At 39.7% G+C, this 13,980-nt stretch overlaps 1 protein-coding gene across 4 annotated transcripts in view; it reads left to right on the top strand.

Annotated features, from left to right (window-relative positions):
• Positions 1-1,662: 1,662 nt before the first annotated feature.
• The window catches only part of UGGT1 (UDP-glucose glycoprotein glucosyltransferase 1), a 52,585-nt gene continuing 40,267 nt past the window's right edge, over positions 1,663-13,980 (top strand). For 3 of the 4 annotated variants that reach the window (XM_062582460.1, XM_062582459.1, XM_062582462.1), the window contains exons 1-7: positions 4,585-4,717; positions 5,140-5,278; positions 7,938-8,020; positions 8,601-8,731; positions 9,896-10,008; positions 11,381-11,555; positions 12,896-12,992. In XM_062582460.1, coding sequence (XP_062438444.1) covers positions 5,154-5,278; positions 7,938-8,020; positions 8,601-8,731; positions 9,896-10,008; positions 11,381-11,555; positions 12,896-12,992 — 724 coding nt within the window. In that variant the 5' untranslated portion in view covers positions 4,585-4,717; positions 5,140-5,153. Of the gene's footprint in view, positions 1,692-4,584; positions 4,718-5,139; positions 5,279-7,937; positions 8,021-8,600; positions 8,732-9,895; positions 10,009-11,380; positions 11,556-12,895; positions 12,993-13,980 lie in introns of those variants that run through there. The other variant, XM_062582461.1, reaches the window with a different exon arrangement.

Here is a 13,980-nt window from a genome sequence, read left to right as displayed (position 1 = left end):
AGGATCTCTGTTCGCCCCGTGTTCAGGGAGACGGGCCTTTGTAAATGAACGGAATTGCATCAGTGAATACCTGCCGCCAGCGTCAGTGCTGTCTCGTGGCAGAAATATTCGCTCCGACCTGGGATAATGTCGCTATTCGGAGCGTCAGTGCACATTCCAGCCCTGAGCTGCAGCCAGCCCAGCTTTGCCTCCTGTTTGGTTACGCAGATTTCTGAATAGCACAGCTTTTAGTGCTGTTATTCTTCAGTGTTCTTGTATCTCGATGCTCAAGTATGCAGTCAGATAATCAGCTGTAGTCTTCGGAATTGTGTTAATATTTTAAAATTAAACCAGAAACAAAACGTTTTAATTACAGAATCACAGATTTGAATTATATAATTACAGATTTGAAAAATCCCTGATTTTGCCATGCAAATCCTTTGTGTTTGTGTTGTGGCCAAACCTGAAGAAGGGTGTTGAGAAAGCTGAGAGCATGGATGGTAGTTAGGGTAAGCCCGGAAGGGCATTGCTGTCCAGGACAAACACTAGTCAGGACTATCGGCTAGTCCTGCAGCTTTGACCTTGGTCTCAGGACACGGCCCTTAGCCTTGTCATAGTTGGCCTGGCAGTTAAAGCAGCCGGGCCAGGTTCTCAGCTTCATTCTGGCTCAGGAGCTCTGAAAGATGCAGGCAATTCTGCCCCTTCTCCCCACTTTGCTCCCTGTGGCTCAAAACAATTACAGTAACACCACAGAAAGTTCAAGAATGCGGCAAGTACAAGTAGTCACAGAGCATATGAAGGACAGATGAGCAGAGTCAGAACCTTCAGCCTGGAAAAGAGACCATTAAAGGGAGCTCTGACAGTAACATCAAAAATGGCACAGAGAAGGTGATTAGGGAACAATTATCTGTATCTGCCACATGCTGCTTTAATTTCCCTGCTCATACCTGCTCTGCAGTGGTGAAAGAACTAATGAATTAAGGAAGTGGTTTTCACCCACAGTGTGATTACGCTGTGGAAGTCCTTTCAACAGGGGAGACTGCTCACTAGACAATCCCCTGAAAAAAGTGACGCGGGAGCCACCTCTGTCTCTGGAATTACGTACTTTACAAACTGAGGCTGAGCAAATATTCTGGAAGAGCACTGCCGAGCCGTGATCCTTCGTGCTTTCCTAGGCCTATGCGCCATGCGACACAGTCTTGCACTGAAGAGCTCCACGCGCTCGCATTTGTGAGCTGTGAGACCCCTGCATGTCAGGGGTTTCTCAGGGCGGCGTGAGGTGACTCACCCTCCTGTCCCGCAGCTCGCTCGCTCCCACCCGCCGGGTTCAGGCGGGCAGTAAGGGAACTGCGACGGCAGCGCGCAGGCGGCCAGGGGCGGCCCGCGGTAGGGCTGGGCCGCGGGGGGCTCTCAGCTCACAAACCAGACCGCGGGCGGGACCAGGGCTGCGGCAGAGGCCCCGCCACAGGCAGCCGGGCCCGATCCGCCCCGCGGGCTGCGCTGCGCGCGGAGCGGGAGGGCGAGAGGCCGCAGAGCTCCGCGCCGTCCCCGCCGTAACCGCTCCCAACATGGCGCCGGGCGGCGATCTGGCACCGCTCCTGCTATAACTCTATGGCGATGGGGGAGGCCTCTCTTGCCCGGCAACGGAAGTGCGCTGCCCGGAAGCCGGGGCAGCGGCGAGAGCCGGAAGGGAGCGTGGCGGCCGCTCACAGGTGCCGTTACCACGGCGACCCGCGCTGGAGGGGCCGGTGCTGTGGCGCGAGGCGGGGCGGGGGGGGGGACGGGGACGAGGAGAGGCTGCGCGCGGCGGGAGGCGGGGGGAAGACGAGAGCCGCTGGGCGCGCGGCAGCCGTTGGGCGCGCGGGGTGTGTGTGTGGGGGGGAGAGCCGCTGGGCGCGCGGCAGCCGTTGGGCGCGCGGGGTGTGTGTGTGGGGGGGGAGAGCCGCCGGGCGCGCGGCAGCCGTTGGGCGCGCGGGGTGTGTGTGTGGGGGGGGAGAGCCGCCGGGCGCGCGGCAGCCGTTGGGCGCGCGGGGTGTGTGGGGGGGGGGAGAGCCGCCGGGCGCGCGGCAGCCGTTGGGGCGCGCGGGGTGTGTGTGTTTGTGTGAGGGGAGAGCCGTTGGGCGCGCGGCTGTGGTGGTGGTGGGGGCAGGCGGGGTGGGGCGGGTGGAGGCGGGCAGCCGGTGCAGGGCGCCGTGACAGCTCTGCCTGCCCGGAGTCGATCGCGGTGCGGCCCGGCCCTGCCCTGCCCTGCCCCGCGGAGCAGAGCCGGAGCCGGCAGCTGTGGAGCCGCCGCGCAGCGCGGGATAACGCGGCGCGGCCGAGGAACGAGCGAGGGCTCAGCGCCAGGGAAGGGGTCTCCGAACCGCTGCCAGCCCGAGGGTCGGTCTGCCAGTCGGTAGCCGTGTTAGCGGGAGCTTCCGGGGCTGCTCTACAGAAGGTTAAATGGCCTTTTCCATTACCTCTCAGGCATCACAGATGCTTTTTTTTTTTTTTTAATCTTTTTGTGAATCTTTTTTTGAGAATGTCTGTTACCTATTCTTATTCACTGACTGCATTTTGCAGCAGAAGTGTTGTGTTATGGGTAAGGTCCATGTGAATACAGTCTGGATATTTTCAAGGAACTAAAAATTATCTCTAATCAGAGCTCTTTCAGTAGGTGGCTTTGGACTAAACAGTTGAATGCTATGCTTTAGTTTCAGCATCTTTGATACGGAGATGGGATATCCACACTTAAAAATATTTATGGAAGCTATGATGACACTATGGTAATTTTTACTGTTTACAATGAATAATTGTATCCAAATACTAAATTTGGAGAGATACCTTATGTTAGTTTTCTAGTCTTGGTACTGGGAGTTGGCTTCTTTTTCCCAGCTGTAGGATTTCAGGACTTTTTCAGCTTACCTTTTTCTGAAGTGCAGTGGGGTTACCCACTTGTTACTAGGCAGACTCTATGAAAGTTTACGTGATGAAGTTTAGTGCCCTTGCAGTGTGGCAGGGCTTATGAGTGTGGAATGATTTCTTTCTTCTTCTAAGGTAGGATATGCAATTTTTCCAAAGGTAATTGTCTCTTGAACTAATTTATTGGAGGAAAAATAAGGAGGAAAAATATTTAAAAAGCAAATCAAGCTTTAGTGTCTTAATTCACTTTAGTGTCTTAATTCATACCGTTTTGTTTTGTTATCCTGCGCAGAACACAGTTGGACATCCTTAAGTCATTTATGTTCGTTCCTATGTCTCTTTCTTCTGTTCTCCATGCTGCCTTTCTATTTTTCTTTAAGATACTAACCTTTGCTTTGTTTTATGGCCATATTATTCAGGGTGTATAGATGTTGCTAGTATGCAGGTTTGCAGTCAACTAAAGTACTTCAGATACTGTCTTAAAACCACTCATCTGAAGATCTGAGTTGTTGCATGTCCATGTCAGAGATGTCTCCTCCATATCTGTCAGCTGCCTTTCACAGACTGCAGTGTGTGCTCACTAGATGGGATGCGGTGTCCTTTTTTTTTGTACATCATCTAAAACACGGTCTTCATTACAGTCTTTCACAGAATAGGAAGTCAGGCCGTGGGTCTCAAAGAGCAGTACAGGACTTTTAATCCTAAGAGTGCAGTAGGAGGTGTTTGCTTACATGTTCCAAACTACTCTGTGAAATTGGTAATGGATAACAAGGACCCAATTCTAGAAGGAACTGCAAATCTTGTCTTTGTTGCATTTGGAAGTCAAGGTCTTGTTCCACAAATATTGTCTGAGCTTCCTCCTCTGCAAATGGTATGTCATAGCTGTAGCTTTTCAGTGTCACGTGATACCATCTGGTCCACTTCCCAGGTGTGCTGTAGCATAAAATAAGTCTAGCATGCAGCTGAGCAAGATGTTTTTCATCTACTATAATGCAGTAATTGTATTTTTATTTTGAAAAAAAGATGCTGAGATACAGAAAGAGCAATGGGTGAGTGAGTGCTTGCGAACTGGAATAGTGTAATTTTTGAAGTGAGTAGGGTGAGGTTGTCTTACTCTACATCTCTATTTATGTACAGATAGAGCTATAGATACAAATACATGATGTACACAGAGACTATTTTTTACATAGAACCATGAAAGAAAGGCACAAGTTAGGTCCTTACAGGTTATCAGTTGTGATGGAATTTGAGGGGTGTTTTTTCTTTTTTTTTTTTTTTTTTCAGTTGGGGGAAAATGGAAAAGGAGTGATCCAGAAAAATAAAAATTAAGAAATGAGATAATGCCTATGTGTGGTATAAATATATTCTGGTCAGTGAGGAAAAAGAATGAAACAGAAAGCTAACAGAAGAATTGAAGTTTTTGCTAAGCCTAAGAATTTGGCAGGGAAATTCTACTTAGCTGAATTGTGGTCAGAGGAAATTCTACTAAGCTGCATTGTGGTCATAGGAAACGTAGGCATGAAAGTACAAGAGAAAGGTAAAGAAGAAATTACTTTTTTTGGGGGGGTCCATTTCTCACAGTAAGTTGTATCATTCCAGTCTGTCTTCTTTCATCCACTGGCCTTCATTTTTCAGCTTCCAGAGTCTGTGGTATTTAGTGCATCCAAGAAATGCTTGTTTCTTCATTCTCCAGTGAGGAAGTCTGCTGTACTCAGCTGAACCTAAAGGGTTGACCAGGGAACCTTAGCCTTGCCTCTTCCTTCTGACACTGCTTAGTACCTCAGCTGATACATCTGCGCAAATACAAACTATAACTTCAACTGTCCTAACACAAATAGTAAGTTCGTCTTCCACCTAATCTGAAATATGAACTGTTTGTAACATCCTTTCCTAAGCCAGGTAGTACCTGATGTAGGAATCCAAGCAGCTGAAACAAGCTTACTTGAAAGAATAAATATACAGGAAACTGGAGTTGGTTTAGGTTGATGGCAGCTCAATCAGGTTGGTGTAGGGTGATTGCAGCTCAGGAGTTTGATCTTAAAATCTTTGTCCTTTTTTTGTGCTCACAGTCCATCCTGGGCTTAAAAATCAAAAATACTGTGATTATCTCATTGATTTATTACATAAACTAGACCACTGAATCTCGAATATGCCATAATATGTTTGGATATATGAAGTTCTATATTTATATTTATAAAAAGAGACGTGAGACTAACACTTTCTTCCTTTCTTCCTTTTTCCCTTTTTTTTTTTTTAAAGACTTTTCCTATAAAATGGGAATACTTATTGCAATCCTTGGAATCTGGTTCAGCTCATCACTTGCCAGAGGAGATTCTAAGGCTGTGACCACATCTCTAATTACAAAGTGGTCTTCAACTCCTTTATTACTTGAAACAAGGTAAGTGTGCTGGTATTTTCATTCACAAATCAGAATGCGCTAAAAGGATAAAATAATATATTCTCTCTGTGGTTAAAAATTGAGTTGTTTTAGTGCGTTCTACAAGGATATTAGTTGGTACGTATCAGCTGATTGTAAACATTAATGTGCGGTGTCTACCTCATTTTCCAATTTGCAGCACATTTTTTTTTCTTCTGTTTCTTGTAACACAAGAGCTCTTAATGTGTTTCTGTGGCTATATAATGACCATTGATTTGCACACTAGTCTTTGAGCAGCACTTTAAAACAGGTTTGCCAGAGTAAGGTGGGATTAGATGATTTCTAAAGGTCCTTTCCAACATCAACTGTTCTGTGACTCTGTGGTTAGAAAGGTTCCATTTGCTCCTACTCAAGTACCTTTATACTGTTCACAACTGTGTCTTCAGGGAGCTGCTGCATTTGAGGCAGCCTGTTTGTATTTGCCTCCTATCAGGTTGCTCTTAACCACGTAGGCATGGGCAAAAGTGATTCTCTACCTGTCTGAGCATGTAAGATTTTGGAAGTAAGATAGTGAATTAATGCTGACTGCATTCAGGTTGATATACATGATCTACTATAAGTAAATAGTTAGTGATCACCTTAAGTGTGTCTTATGTATCAGACCAGCATTTTGGGACCCTTAAAAATTAAGAAAGGAATATACAGGTAATTATTTTGTACAAGTGAAAAAAATCCAATTTTGGATGCTTTAGATTCTGGTTGTTACTAACTAGCAGTAAGAATGTTTAGTGGGATGTGATTATTGTTCTGCTTGGAGAGATGGGATGAATACATTAAAAGATTGTAGCTGTTCTTAGAAATTGCAGCTGTTCTTTCTCTTTGAGTAAATTCTTAGTGTCTTTGAATAGTTTATAAAAGAAAAAGTAATTTGTTAAGAAGTATTTTTTGCCTCATGAGGTTTTATGTCGTAGCACTAGATAGAGGTCTGTCATGTTCTTTTAGGTTTCTATAGTAAAAGATTTCTGGCTTCACTGGTGGCTGTGAGTTCTGATATATACCTGTTGCTTGCACAGGTTTAGATCAGTTAAGTTTCAGTTTAACTTTGTTCATGTGAGTAGTGCATTGATTATCTAAAATAAAGTGTGTTCTTAAGAGTTGTGCAAGTGAGCCTGGGGAAAATGTTTTCTATGCTTTTTGTTCTAAAAAACAAAAACCAGATGCCATTAAAGCTAGAGAAATAAACTGTCATGCTAAAACATGTAAAAACAAACCCAGTTCTCTCAATTTATACTGCAATTTTTCCATAAAATAATGTTTTGAATATGGAGTTTGTGTAAACAGTGACAGGGAAGCTGTGCATGATTCTGTGCACAAAGTTCAGACCGTTTGCTTTTCATTGCCAGTCTACTTGGCACTTTAGGAGTCCCTGTAATTTCAATTCCCAATATACTGATTTAGGAATGCCTTTGTAAAATATGACTTCCATGTTTGTTTTGTTTGTTTTTGTATTATTTAAGGATGTTGACATATATAGAGCTCTTCCTATACTATCCCAGATGTCAGATGTATTCCCAGATTGGGTGTTATAAAAAGAGTTGAACATTGATGGGGTTTCATTCAAATGGGCATTGCTTTGGGTGATAGGACAGGTGTGACCCTAGTGAAATTACTTTTCTGTAACCTTCTCTGTAGAAACTGAAATTTGAAACTGAAAAAATCTTCAAGCAGGAAAAAATGCAGTGCTCAGGTGATAATGCCAGGATTTAAAAACTTTGAGAATGTGAGGCATGTGCTGGGAAAAAGCTTAGAGGATCTTGCAGGGAAAGGAAGCTCACTGTAGGAGACTGAGAAATCAGGAGATAGCAAACAGTCCAAAATAATGTTGCAAACTCTTGATACATAATCTGTTTTCCCAGACTTTAGGCAGGATTGTTCATCTAGGATGAACTGCAGAATGATACGGTACTGCAGTGCCAAGGCACCTCTGCTCTTTGATTTACTAAGCCTAACACTGCAATTCATACCAAATTGTTCAAGATGTGTCAGAATAGTTCAAAATGGGTTAAAATGAACACGCAAGATATAGTCACCGTTAGCAGGCTCCACATCTTGTCCTGCTGCTGTGCTGATTTTTTTTTAATCCAAATCATCCTTTCGCATTGCCTTAGTAAGTTATGATAAAACATTTGTTATTAGCAATGGTTAGAGAATTATTTTACTGTCTAACTCTGTATACATACAGTCATGTATTTAATGTATGGTGATTTACAACTTTGTGATGTGAAGCTGTGACTTTGCTCAATTAAAAGAGAAAAAGGAAAACCAATAGTTTGGTAAACTAAGTTTAAAAAAAAAGTTGTATGTTTTTCATAAAACGTAGCTAGTAAAGAAATAACCTTGGAGAGAAGAGCAGAGCTCCCAAAATGTACCTGGTTGTGTCCTGGTGCTCTTTACTTTGAGAGCTTGATAGGTGCTTCACAAGTTTCTTTCACATAGTAGGTGTTTGTCCTCGCCTGCATCTACAGTTTTGTTTGCTATCTTAGCTTTCCTGGTCTGCTTAGTCTAGTAACGTTTGTTTTCTGATACGGGTAAGCAATGGTAAGAGCTAACTTTCTGTAAAGCTTTATGAAGTATAAAAACTGTAATCATAGACTTAGCAATTTCCTCTCTTTTTATTCAGTGAATTTTTATCAGAAGAAGGTCAAGAAAGATTCTGGAATTTTGTCGAAGCAAGTCAAAATATTAAATCATCTCAGCATGGTGGTAAGCTCTCATAATCTTGGAGCAATGACTGATAGTCGGCATGGTTGAAAAATACATCAGAACGTTTTGCCTTGCACTGTATTAATATTGTAAAAATCAACTGAGAACTAATTTCAGTAATGTTTTTATTGGGGAGCACTCAAGGCTTTTGGATATCCATTTGACAAAAGCTTTAGTGTATGAGCCTGCAACATGTTTTACTTGCCAGTTTGTGTTTCTACATCAAACATATAATACTGAAAATGCTTTTTCTGTGCTCTGTTTCTAAACTGAAATTAAATGGGAGCTCTTAACTGTTTCCTTCCTCCTCGAGTTGCTTAGATGCTGCTCCCAAGTCTCTATTTGCATCCTCAAGGACATGTTTAGGGTACCCATGTACTCATATGGATCTCCACTGAAGTTGACTCTGATTTATCTCTGGATTCGGGCTCTAATGAGAATGGAGGAGGAAGGGTCAAGTGCCTATTTACAAGTAACGACATGGGTTTCTGTTAGTATAAATCAGAAGAATGAAGAAACCCCCCCCCCTTTAATGAGAATATTGTATAGAAAGATAACTGCCTGTGTTCTGACCTCACAGGTAATGATTATTCCGCTTACCATGAAATGCTGAAAGTAGCCTGCCAGAATCTGTCGCCTTTGCAGCAGAATTTGTTGAAGTTTTCCTTATCATTACGTTCTTACTCTGCAACAGTTCAAGCTTTTCAACAGGTTAGTACGGCATAGTGGAAATCCTCAAATGATTTGTAGAATGTTACATAAGACTGAGGAATGAGGTAGCTGTATCAGAAGAAATTTGAGGGTATCAAAAATCTTGAATGGACAGGATGTTCCACAGAGTTGACCTGACATGTATTTGCATATACTGATTTCAGTAGGTGCCACATTTGAGTTCATCTGTTCAGAGTAGACAAAAGAATTGGGATTTTGAAATGTTTCTGCATCTTTGCTAGCTGTTGCATTAATCAGTGCTTGAAGTTTTTTGAGGAAAATCCCTATGGATATTTTACTTTTGATACTTTTGTCAGTGAAACAGAAATAATTTTATTTGACTCATACTTTGAATAAAGTGCCTCCACTTCATACTATAATCAGCTTTCAGCTTCCTTTGAAAGAACAGCCTACTTTGATAAAGCTGAGACACAAGCTTCTAAATAAAATGCACAGGTAAATATAGCTCTTAAAGTGGGGGAACCCCTCAAGAATATAAAATACAAATTTTTAAATACTCAGTTTTCCTAAGGAATAGGATTGAACATGCAGGCTTTGTGTTTTGTTAACTAAGCAAATATTGCTCTGTTGGTACGTGTGGTGCTAGTGATATACCCGTTATTCAGCTGTATTTCTTGAAGATCGTAATTCATGACTATATAGCTCTAATGATGAGAAACCCCAACTAGAAATTCATTGTACTTTGCATTCCTTTTCAAACCTAGCATATCATATTGCAAGTCTCACATTACAATGTGCTTTATCTGAGTAATATTAAAAGACACCTTCCTCTTTTAATCTTGAATCATGTTATCATTTACTGTTTAACAAATAAATACATGATGTGTAAGGTTAAAACAAAACAAAACAAATCCAGAAAACCTGAAAGCCAGAAGTCCCTTTTTTAAACATGCAGCAAATACTACAGTGAATAGTACTAGGCTGGCATAAATATTTATTAATGTTGGGGCTTAATTCTCAAGTCTGTAATTTTGCCTTGCATTTAAACTGCATAGTAAACAGGAAAGAAGTAGTAGTTTAGAATTTAGGAAATCCAAGTAGGAGACCAATATTATTGTATTGCTGTAGAGTTGTATTAGTACTAGTTTTACTTGTCCCAACGGAAAATGTTTAACCTTCTTTATTATAAATATTTTAATTCAGATAGCAGCAGATGAACCACCACCAAAGGGCTGTATCCTGTTCTTTGCTGTGCATGGAGAGAAGACGTGTGAATTTGACTCTCTTGGAAACCTTTTACAGACAGCTTCAGAAAGGTATCTATTCAATTTTCTATTGTTGGATTAGCTCCAAAAATTAAACTTAGCTAGATTTACTGCTGTAAAGAGATTTTAATAAGCTGCTAGTTTCTACATTTTGTCAGTTCCAATTCATACTGTTCCTTTCTTATACAGGAGTAGCAGTCTTTAATTTCTTATTAATTCTGATTGGAATTATTTTTTTCTTATCTCTTGCACTCTGATATTCTCTCAGAAGAGGGAGGCTTTGAAAGCTCATGGAAAAGTTGGAAGGCATTTGCTGAATGATAGTTGTAATTATGAGAAACATACAATGCTTTTAGTGCATAGGGAGAATGGAAAGATTTGGGCTGCATATTAAAATGTTAGTTAGTACAATAGAGATAATTTTATCAGTGATTTTAAGCATGCATAGAATTTTTCCTATATAATTTTCTCAAAGTTAACAAAGGGACTGCTATTAATATACAACATACTTAAATTTCAGATTTCTTCAAAATACATGTTAATCTTTTGAACTTATTGCAAGCTTATTATTAAGACTCAGACTGAGATCCTAAAAAAAGCCTTGATAATTAGACTTCTGGTGGGTTTTTTTGTTTGTTTGTTTGTTTTTTGTTAATAAAGCCTGTAAGCTGCTTTAATTACTGAGGCTAAAAGAAATATTGTTCCTTACAAGAGAAATAACAGAACTTAAGTGTAGCTTTTAGGAACAAAAAGAAACTGTAAAATAACGTTTCCTCTTAAAAAATATAATAAAATACTTAAAATTTTCATTTGCTTTCCAAGTAATTTTAGCAGTTTTATTTTTGTAAACATAAAGGTTTTCTTCCCTGTTTGCATGCAGGCTTGTGGCATCAGTAGCTCATATGCTCATGCACATAGCTCACGCATATTCTGCTGACTCATTGGGAATATCTGAACATTTCATTGTATTTTAGACAAGATTTAAAAATAGAAGTTGAAAATAGCCTTCTCATTCACTTTGTTTGTAGCCTAAGTCCTAGTTCAAAGTTACCTTGAAACTGAATTTCTGGAGTGTTTGCTGTGTTAGGCTCTTTCTTCTTTTTTAATGGAACCTCTGATTCAATTTTAGAAAAAGAAGAGTTAATTAAATATAGGGCAAGTGGGTGCTTGTTAGATAAGGATCATAGTTAGGTGCTATTTTGAATCTAAAACTTGTTTCACTTTCATATTTACATCTTTAATAAGACTTTATCAGCATGTATCAAGTGCTGCCAATCTTGATAATAGCAGATAATAGCTCAATGTTTGTATTCAGTGAAGACAAAAGCAGTGATTAAACAAGACAAAAATAAATTTTGCATCTCACATTGAGTGAGGAAACAGTATGAATCACAGAGTGGTAATCTTCAATGTTTACTCTTAGGCCAAAGCCATTTTTGTTTAAAGGGGATCACAGGTACCCAGTTTCAAACCCTGAAAGTCCTGTCGTCATACTTTATGCCGAGATTGGTTCAGAGGAGTTCTACAGATTCCACAAGCTGCTTGTTTTAAAGGCAAAGGCAGGAGAAATCACTTATGTCCTCAGGCACTATGTTGCTGTAAGTATATTTGTTCCATATTACATGGGTATTTGACAAAGAAAATGTTATTAGTCAGGATTTAAAAAGAAAAAGAGCCTAAGTTTTATTTACATTTATGTAACACGTTGCTGCTTGATCTTTATTCAGAATTACTCAAGTTTATTTTCTTATTTCGTGTAGCTGAGGATTATAATTATATTCTTCTGATTGTTTAAATGAGAAGGTTGCTGGATTTTACAAATTCAGAGGTAGACTCCAGATAAATTAGAGTTTTACTTAATGAAATATAGGTAGAGCAACATTTTCTTATAGGAAATACATACCACCTACCTCCTGTTTAAATATTCCGATCTGTCCACAGTCAAGCCACTTAAATTATCTGAATATGAATAGCAGATATTAACCTTAAGGTCCCACTTTCAAATGAAAGACATTGTTTCTGTAGGGATTTCATTACAGGACCACTCACCAGTCCTCCTGTAATTATTCCTGTTTTCATCTCTCCCTCAAAATGCCCATAACCACTAGATTGATGTTTATACTTTAAAAGCTCTGAGAAATTAGTTATATGTCTTTCCTCCTGAATATCACATTAATGTTGCTAAAACCTGCAAATATAGAAGCTAGTAGCCAGACCTGAATGAGAAACAACATCAGTTGCTTCACCTCCAGTAACATTTGCACTTTTGATAAAAGAAGGTCATACACTGTATACACTGCTTTCCTTTTAATTGTTTTTCAATTTTGGAAAGGGTACTTGCATTCAGAATTAAATATACTATGCAACAGATCTTGACACAGTTATATGACTGGTAGGTACTTCAAAATACTTTTATGAAGTGACCTGGCTTGTTTCCCCTTTGTCAGTGCTAAGTATCTGCCTCTCTTGAGGGTCACTGATTTCTTTTTTTCCTTTTCTTTTCTTTTCTTTTTTCTTTTTTTTTTCTTCCTGGTAATTCTCTCTTATAACTCTTCAGTGACTATTTCATTCTTGAACTTCACAATTGAAGTTCCTGTCCCTTATTTAATTTGAAGACATGAGTGTATCCTCTTCTACTTGGCTTACACACTGAATCCTGAAACATTGCTTTATGTTCCTTTCTGTTTTGTTTTTTTGTTCATAGCAGTATCTTTGATTTTGGAACTTCAAAAAGCTTAAAAACAATAGCAAATAAATTTGTTACGGTATATTAATGCAAAATCACTCATTGTATTTCTGTTTCACATTTACACGTTACCAGTTATGCTTAAAATATGTACCAGCTTGAGATTCCTTAGCTTTGGGAAATGGCACATCAATTTCTAATTTGCACATCAAAACAGAGTGGCAATATTGTAAAGTTTGCTTTTTGTTACAGAATCCCAGTAAAGAAAAAGTCTACCTCTCTGGGTACGGTGTGGAACTGGCCATTAAGAGTACAGAATATAAGGCCAAGGATGACACCCAGGTGAAAGGTGAATTCATATTTTAACTACTTTAGTGTAAAACCCTTAATTTTATGAAGGTAATCTTACATTTCTTCTGATACAAATGGCTACTTGCCTGAATGGCAGATAATCTTTCTTCTGATCTGAAGTCATCAAAATCATTGTCTTTTCTTCCCTTCTCTGTTGGGTCTTGTCTTTTATGAAGATTATTTTTACCACAGTACTTGCCTCCTGTGTTTGTAAAATGCTGGGCACAATGGGCTCATGTCTCTGGGCTAGATCTTAGTAATGGTACTGTTAATGCAACTAACTTTTTAATCAGTTAACTAGATCTTCTGCAGGTGTAAGGCAATTTTTCTACCTTAATTTCCCCTCTACATTCTCAGAGTAGAATGTGTTTTCTCATCCTGTTCTTGGCTAAAAGAGAACTTAGAATAATGTGTGGTTTTGTGCTTTTACTGTTGTCTTTACAGCACCCATCTCCATTTTGCAAACTCTCATACAGTATAACTATTCTAGCAGGGAAATTTGTGTTTTTATATATTTTATATTTCACAGATTTTTTTGTGGACTTTAGTAAGCACGTTGAGAGAATTCTGCAAAAATTTATTTAAAATTTTCTTGTTTGCTGTTTGAAAAAGGTTGCACTGATCAAAACTTTATTGAGAATAATCTTTTTTTTTCTTTTTTTTTTTTTTCTTTTTTGGTTACAGGTAACAGTTGTGAAGAACTAAACTCAGGTTTTTGAACTGGGTTCTTCAGAGTTAGTAGTTTAAACAGCTTCTAGGTGCAGATCTAAACTTTGACTCGGAATATTTTGACACAGTCTGCAGTTTAGACAAATAAAACCATTAGTCTTTATTTGTCATACATACACACATATATGTATTTTATTTTGAGAGAAACTGACATACTGGAGCAGGTGATCCAGCTTATGATTTTTATATTACTAGTGTGTGAGAATTTCCATTAATTCGTTGTCAAAGTTATGCAAAAGTCCTGATGTTGTTTGTAG

This window comes from Rhea pennata, chromosome 9 (assembly GCF_028389875.1).
Source record: "Rhea pennata isolate bPtePen1 chromosome 9, bPtePen1.pri, whole genome shotgun sequence".
Classification (NCBI taxonomy): domain Eukaryota; kingdom Metazoa; phylum Chordata; class Aves; order Rheiformes; family Rheidae; genus Rhea; species Rhea pennata.
This window is presented reverse-complemented; position numbering and strand designations above follow the sequence as displayed.